Here is an 8,517-nt window from a genome sequence, read left to right on the forward strand (position 1 = left end):
TAATTTATTAGAAAATGCTAGAATGCATTGTTTGTTAATATAAGACTGTCTTTTGGTTGAGATTATGATAAAATGATATAATTCATGAAAATTAGGTTCCTATTTCTAAAATCGGGGGAATAATCTAATCTATAATTTGTCAGTCATAAAGATTAACATCATTTGGCGAAGGTATGAGATCGGGGAACTCTAGTTTCAGGCTGCACTGGGGCAGTGAGTCAGCAATCCAAGTTTTGTCTTGGCATTAGGAGGTCATGGAGAATTGTATATCTATTTTGAAATGTTCAGCGATACGTAAATTTTGAGGATTAACTCTGTGGGCTGTGGTGAAATTCCCTCGGGGGCATGTAATGTTGTTGGCCCTACACTGCAGCCATTACTGCCAGGCCTGTGTTTTGTATGTCTCTGATGAGGAAATGAAACTTTTAAGTTGCGTCGTGACTCACAGAAGACTTCTGTATGCAGCTTGACTTAGTCAGGAGGAAGTAAAGATAAAACTAGAGTTCGACAATCTCATACCTCCATGACATGTTTAGTGCTTTCGTAAAGCTTATGCATAGTGATGATCACATAAATGGCTTACATTTACAATCCTGCTCATTAGCAAGATTTTTACACAAATTATTCACATAGCCCCTACCTAGTAACATACAACACACTGGTGAAATCCTTACCATTTAACATGGACAACGTATGATATTGTTGGTTATATGCAAGTATGACCTCTGACATACCTTTGCCAACTCATGTTTGCCATCCAAGCTGACGAATTATAATTTTTTTTACTGTCAATATGCAAATTATAAGAGCCATTTGCATATATTATATCATTTGATCATATTCTCCGCCCAATGACAGGGTTATCTTAAGAAATAAGGCTATAATTCTAGCGTTTCCTCATAAATTAGGCTAATGAGGTCCTGATTTGAATAAATTATGTTTAGTGATGTTCGCCTTAATTGAACTTCCAAGTATGGCAAGTATTAAATTCACAGCAGTTAACACCATAAAATTGTACCAATTTGCCATTAATTATGCAAATTAGGTCTTCATTTACATAATCAATATCTACCAATGATCTTGTTGTTCTCAATTACATATGTCTAAAGTGTTTCATAGCCCTAATATGGAATACAGCAGATTTATAGAATTTCCTCATTGATTATGAAAATTAGATCCTGATTTGCATAATTGTATTTTAATCATGTCAAGCATCATTTCAGCTACCTACATACCAAAAATCATGACGATCCATCAAACAGTTGTTCAGTTATCCTCTCTCGAATATTTTTAAAGAAACCATCCTGCAGTTCCAGAACAAGCTGCTAGGGGGCCCAAACTCATGTGACTTCTTCCCAAGCACGAGAGCTACCTATCATCCAAATTTCATGACCCTAGCATGTCCAGATCGCGAGATATCAAAACCGGAAGTTGCGCTGCAGTACCAAGGGAAGCCACTAGGGGGACCAAAATCTAATCATTTCCAGTTTTCGTCACACCCTACCAACACACCAAGTATGAAACCAATCCATCCAGGCGTTCTTGAGTTATCTTGTTGACCTACAGACGGACAGACGGACGGACAGATAAACGCAACTGAAAATATAACCTCCATGACACATTTCATGGAGGTAATAATTATAACTTACAGGGAAGCAACAGGTGTGACACACTCTCCTTTGACAAGTTTCACACATATTTGGCCCACTAAAGAAACTTATTCATACTTTTTCATTTTTTTTAAAAATAGGCACACCCGCGGCCGTCGGCCATTTTGAAATGTACACGCCCAGGCGGCGAAGTTGTCGTAGCGCACATTTTGCCCAAAAAGTGGGTACTGTAATTTGTAAAAGCCTGTAAAGCACGGAAACTTCGCAGAAATTCAGGGGAGTCCTATAATATATGAACATGTTTGTGGTGGTGGATTTTGCCGGCGTTGCGCAAGGGCCAATATTTTGCAAGGAGTAGTGGGCGTTCGCTGTGAACCCGGAAGTAAAGTGGGTATTCGCTAAGAAGAGAAAAAAACAGTAAATTTCGATTTATTTAAGTTTGATTGATGGATTCGCGTCAAACTGGATTTGATTGATGGATTCGCGAACACGTGGGAGCACACTCTGGATATGACCACACAAAAAATTTTAAGATTTGTGCGACGAGGATGGCCCCAGAGTGGGCATTCGCTAAAAAGAGAAACCGTTAGATATTTGGTACGTACACTACAATGTAGGTTGGGTTGGGTAATCTAGCAGCATGTTACTACTAGTAGTGGTGCAGATTCTAACCAGTAATACAAATTGAAATGGTAACAATTTTGTAATCCTGGGCATATCACTCAGAAAATTTGGAACTAAATTTAAATCTGCCATTGATCAAGAGGAAGACAATTTTCGATCACTTATAATTTGATTTGGAAAATAAAATTGACTGGAAACTCCTCATGTTTTGGTTCACGTTGTGTTTTTTCTGGAAAAAGCTACAACACCAACAACAACAACTGCAGATGTCAATGTTACCATGGCAACCACCAGCCAATCAGCAGTCAGGAGTACTGCAGGTACCCCCCAGCCTCCCTCTGATACTGGAGGAACAGGTTTGTGAGAAGGAACACTAAAATGTGGAAAGTTCTTCCTGATTTTCAAGACTAAAAATTCAAGACTATGAAATATCATAATACACTTTCCTCAACAGCTGTTCCTCAATGATTGTTCTAGTTTTGCATGGTCATCTTTTCTCAGTCCTGGTCCTCGAGACTAAAAATTCAAGACTATGAAAAAATGATTACACTTTCCTCAATAATTTTCCAATTTTGCATGCCGTGGTCATCTTTTCTCATCATGTTTCTTGTACTGAACCATTACAAATGAAAATGACTTTTTCTCCAAAACCCAGGATTTTTTCTTCATCTCTCACCTTTTATCTAACACAATTGTGCTCATCTTTACCAGATTTCGCCTGTTAAATAAATTCTTTAATATCGATATATAACTACACTGTATTTTGTCTGTGTAGATCTGACCAGAATCATCATAATTTTTCTGTATCAAGTATCATCAGCAACAAAATGACACAATGACGCCACCGGTACCTGCAAAAGAAGAAATTAATTCCTCATAATTCATAGGGAAGGCTATGTCATCAATCTCATCATCATCATTATGATTGTGACAAGGCAGCCTAATATTTTTTATAAATCATGCCTTCCAGAATTTAGTGTAATATACTGGTACATACACGGTCCTCCTATTACTAGTATCTGATTTATCACTATGTCACAAGCCAGATTTTGCAAGCATTACCCGTTTGTCTACACCAAAAAAACAGTTACTCAAGCAACTGGATATGATTTTGGAAACAGTCAGACATTTAAGGTAGCCATCCACTACCTTTCGTCAGTGACACTGTATTATTACTGTTTGTTGGCGTATCTTATTACCTGGATGTCTCAAACCTTCACTGACGAATCCTTTTGTCTGTTTGTAGGGGTAAAAATCAACTTTGAGACATACCATGAGGTGGAGTATGCAGGTTACGATGGGTGGTACAACAACCGCGCTCACCCGGAGTGGGGCATCGCAGGTTTGTTTGTTTGTTTATTTAGCTATTATTACATACTTTACTTGAAGCTGCAGTATTTTGCATGGAATCTGTGATGCATGTATTTTGTTTGATTCTACATAGAGGACGTTTTAGATTGAAAAAAAGTTTTATATGATAGTGATATTGGATGTCTCTGTCACTCTGTTTTGTATGTCTGTGTCTCTGTAATCAAAGGCTAGAAAATGAAAAAAAAATGCCATTGGGCATCATCAAGTACATGTAGCACTAAGGCCATGTTGCTTTGATTACTAGTATATGGATGACATTGACATCCTCTGGCAAGCGCAAAACTGATGCGAGCGTACATTAAAAAAAATTTGGCCCCAAAAAAAGTTGCTTTCATCATGAAATCTACGTGGTTTTGAAGGTTGAACAAGTGACACAGAGTATGGTTTGGCAAATAATCTAACATCCGTGTCCATAATATCACCAGGGTCCATAATATCGCCACCTTGAGAAACAGTGTGCTTTAAGATATTTTCACTGCAACATACTTTTGGTATGCACTCCTGCACACCTCAAATGTACATACCTAGGGTATGCTGCAGTAAAAATATCTTTAAGCACACTGTTTCTCAAGGTGGCGATATTATGGACCCTGGTGATATTATGGACACGGATGTTACATAGTCTTCAAATTAATTTCTTTACATTTTCGTCTTCTTCGTTTGGTTTTGGCATTCTACGACATTGGTATCATTTTCCTTTTTTTTCTCAACCTACGGTATATATATTTGCTCATTTTGCAACTGTTATGTACGATTTACAGTATGGTTGAAAACTTTTTTTTTTTTGGAAACGACAGAAAATTCATGCACGCGGGGATGTCATCCATAATTATAATCTAATCCACATGGCCTAATCTATCGTGATGTAATGTTGTTGTTACAGACAGTCCGCTGACACGCCGTCTGCCATCCCACTACCAGGACGGGACGTACGAGCCATCTGGCTGGGACCGCCCAAACCCCCGCACACTGAGCGAGCTCACCATGAAGGGACTGACGGGGATGGGGTCCTTCCGCAACAGGAGCGCTCTGCTCACCTTCTTCGGTAAGGCCACAACAGGGTCATTCTATTTATATGTTTACCGAAGGAAAACATATTATTTTTGCTCAGTTTCTTCCTCTTCTTCTTCTCCAAACAGTGACCTCTGACCTGACAAATGACATGATTTGTTGACGTCTGTCACCGTGGTGACTGGTGTTGGGTTACATAATGTTGCAATTTCATGGTCTGCTCTATCTGCTCCTGTCACCATATACTAGCATGGGCGATAGGCCACCGAGTTTTTGTTGAGATCGCTGTTGCTTTGTTTTATGAACACTCGTATACTGTGCACTCCGTACAAGCTTAAGATTCCCGATAATCATACACTGAACACAAACACTATGAACACGGTCCGTTGAAAGGATCCGAAGAGTCATGAACTCAACACATAACACCGTGAACACTGTCCGTCGAAAGATTCCCGAGAATCATACACTCATCGCATGACACCGTGAACACGGTCCGTTGAAAAAATTTCCCTAGAATTCTCTGTACAATGAACCATACATATATAATACATACTGCTGGGTACTTTGTCCGCTGAATCATACATAAAAAGCACACTCATTACTCAGCTGTTACATTGGCGTTCAGGGTAGCGCAAAGGCCGACGGGAATAGAACAGGTTTCGCAAACTCGAATGCGTTCGCAAAACCGCTGCTCGACTCGATAGAACCCCAAGCCGGGGGCTAGCGCTAGCGATGATAACTTCAAAAAGATGACAGGGTAGGAAACACCTACCCGTGAACTGCGTTACCAACTAGGGTGGCAGCAAAAATGTGACTTAGAATCACGTTCGGTGTGAAGTCCCTGCCTCCCCAGACTCAGAAAACAACGACATAGTACATTTTAGAGATATTGGGCACAACTACACTTTCCAAATCTCATGCCTGGGAGACATATGTAGAACTGAAAACATGTCGGTGGGGTTTGTGGACGTGTTTAGAGTACATTTACACATAGCATGTCAAGACTCTTGTCGGGTGATGTAGCCAGTTGTGTGCGTTTACATTTTAGAACCGCGCGGGAAATGTGGGCCTATCGTGCGTCTGATTGGCTAGCGATGATGTCATTGACCTGTACAGCAGCGACCTGGTAACGCAGTTCGCCGGAAATTGGACTTTACAAAATGTCTTCATATCTTCTTTAAAATATGGTATCATACCCCCAAAAAGTTTACATGGCTACTTAGTTACCCCTTGATTATAGATAGTATCAAGACTTTTATTTTCCTTATGGCATTTCGCAGAAAATAGGGTCTTTTGAAATGGCATTTCGCACCTAGTGTATACTAGTACTAAGTACCTAACCAAGATGAAGCGTTCGGAAGTCGCTGTTCGGCTCTCGGCAATCTTCGGGAGACTTCGGTATCTGTTCGTATGGTTCTTTGGAATCCTCATCAGTTTGTGACCGTGTTCAGTGTACGTATGATTCTAGGGAACCTTTCAACGGGCCGTGTTCACGGTGTTATGTGTTATGTGACTGTATGATTTTTGGGAATATTTCAACGGACCACTGTATTGTGATGGCAACGGGCTGAATGAGTAGACACAGTGTATGTTCTAACATGCGCGAAACAATAATAAGGATTTTATTTCATGGTTTACAAAACAATGTAACGTTACATGTATTGTTAGATCTCAACAAAAACTCGGTGGCCTAGCGCCTGTGATACTAGTAGTACAGTCATGTATGTTAAATATGTTTGAGTAAGAATTAACAGTCTGAGAGCAGACCATGTCTGAAGGTAAACATTATGCATTTGCTTTGCATAATGTTACTTCTCTAGTTGAAATTGCAACACTGCAATACACGTGGGACACAGGCAGCTGTTGCTGGTGTTGTGCCCCACACATAAGAACAAATACAGGACACACAATACTCATTTTCACTTAGGTTAAGTGAGGAAAGTCGTGTTAAGTGCCTTTCCCAAGGGCACAAGATTGGTGGCATGTCAGGACTCGAACTCGATTTAAACACGATTTCCAGGAGTTTTGCATTTGTTATTCATGTATTTTGTTTTGCTTAGAATACTTTTTTTTAAATTTGACACCTTCCAACAGGACAACAAGTTGTGGAGGAGATTCTTGACGCTCAGCGCCCGGGCTGCCCGCGGGAATATTTCAACATCAAGATTCCGACGGGCGATCCAGAATACGACCCAGACGGAAGGGGCGGGCGAGAAATCCCGCTCCTGCGATCTCGCTACGACATGCGGATCACCGGATTCTCACCCAACTTTCCCCGACAACAGGTATTGGTCATTATTTTTCGCCTTTTTCAATATGATTGTAAAACATTGAACTTTCTTCTTACACACAATTGTACAGGCATAAAATTTGCAGCGACCGCTGTCGCCTTCATCAGGATAATTAATGACCAATCACTTCACAATGTGATCTCGCGAGAGTTACGGTTACAAACACGTGACCTTTATTGCATTGGTCATAATAGTAATAATCTATCCTGATGAAGGCGACAGTGGTCGCTGAAAATTTGATCCCTGTACAATTGTGCATTGGAATAAAGTTCAACGTTTTACTACGATTACTACCAACACAGATGAACTTTCTTTATTTGCATAGCCATTGTCAAAGCCATGACACAAATGATATGTTTTCTGTGTTTCTCTAGTTAAACGAGATCACGGCGTTCCTGGACGGAGGACTGATGTACGGGGTGACCAAGGCCTGGGCGGACGCACTCAGGTTTGTCAAGAATATTTGATTTCAGGGCATTGACCAATCACCACCACGCATATGTGTAGATATGTAAATATCATACGTTTGGGGATGCATCCATAGCAGCGACACCTGTGTTGTAATGCAACGTGAACCAGTCAGAATTGCCCTGAGGAAGGTGACAGACGGTCACCGAAACCTTGAATGACCGTAAAAAGAGTCTCTTTACTCAGCCACTTACCAACCTGATGAAACTATTCAGCAATGACTCTGTGTTGAATATTATGGGATATTGCAGAAGTTTGAAATAGTAAATATAGACAGGGAAGTGTGATTAAGATCAAGACTATTGATTGATACTAGTATGCAAATATCAATCCAAATTTGCATATTAATCAATAGTTCGTGCTTATAAACCTGCAGTTCTCCTGAAGTCTCTTATAATTAGTGTCACTGACAAAAGGTCAGTATGCTACCTGAAATATCTGACCGTTTCCAAAATCATATCCAGTTGCTTCAGTAACTGTTTTTTTGGGCGTATCTTATTACCTGGAATCCAGGATGTTTAACTGACGTAAATGCTACTAATTTTTCTTTTTTTTATTCGGTTCCTTATCCTGATTACTTATTAGTAGTGAGAAATTTTGAAGACTTGCACTTGTGCAAAATAAACAAAACATGACAAACTTGTAAAAAAAAAATTAGAACTAGAAAGGCCAATATTTGCTTTGGAGCAAATACAGCGATGGGTTCACCACATTTTACGACATGGCAGGGAAAGAATGAGAAACACAAGGGAAAACAATGATTTACATTGATGTAACTATAATATGAAGTAAAATACAACTAAAACAACAGTTGGATAGCTATTCCCTACTTTATTGGTTAGGATTTTTAATTGCATAATGCAAACTGTTGATTTTCAAAATAAAAAAAAACGTCCATGCCCCGCATTCCAATGCTGGAGCAGGAAAGCTTGAAATACCTACCAAAACACTTGAATACAGACATACTGTCAGTATGGAAATGATCTGTGCAGGTGTTAATCAAGTTAAATCCCAACAGCCAATCAGCAAGAAATGCTCTGTGCAGGTGGAAATGCTCTGAGCAGGTGTTAATCAAGTTAAATCCCAACAGCCAATCAGCAAGAAGAATAGAGGAAAGCTGCATGCCTATTGGTTGATGCCCT

At 39.8% G+C, this 8,517-nt stretch overlaps 1 protein-coding gene across 1 annotated transcript in view; it reads left to right on the top strand.

Annotated features, from left to right (window-relative positions):
• LOC109478520 (dual oxidase 2-like) overlaps positions 1-8,517 on the top strand; it is a 41,748-nt gene that overhangs the window by 3,337 nt on the left and 29,894 nt on the right. The window contains exons 2-6 of the mRNA XM_019780123.1: positions 2,474-2,590; positions 3,481-3,576; positions 4,489-4,650; positions 6,711-6,901; positions 7,282-7,355. Of these exons, the coding sequence (XP_019635682.1) occupies positions 2,474-2,590; positions 3,481-3,576; positions 4,489-4,650; positions 6,711-6,901; positions 7,282-7,355 (640 nt within the window). The remainder of the gene's footprint in view (positions 1-2,473; positions 2,591-3,480; positions 3,577-4,488; positions 4,651-6,710; positions 6,902-7,281; positions 7,356-8,517) is intronic.

This window comes from Branchiostoma belcheri, unplaced genomic scaffold (genome assembly GCF_001625305.1).
Source record: "Branchiostoma belcheri isolate BF01 breed outbred unplaced genomic scaffold, Haploidv18h27 scaffold44, whole genome shotgun sequence".
In the NCBI taxonomy this organism is placed as follows: domain Eukaryota; kingdom Metazoa; phylum Chordata; class Leptocardii; order Amphioxiformes; family Branchiostomatidae; genus Branchiostoma; species Branchiostoma belcheri.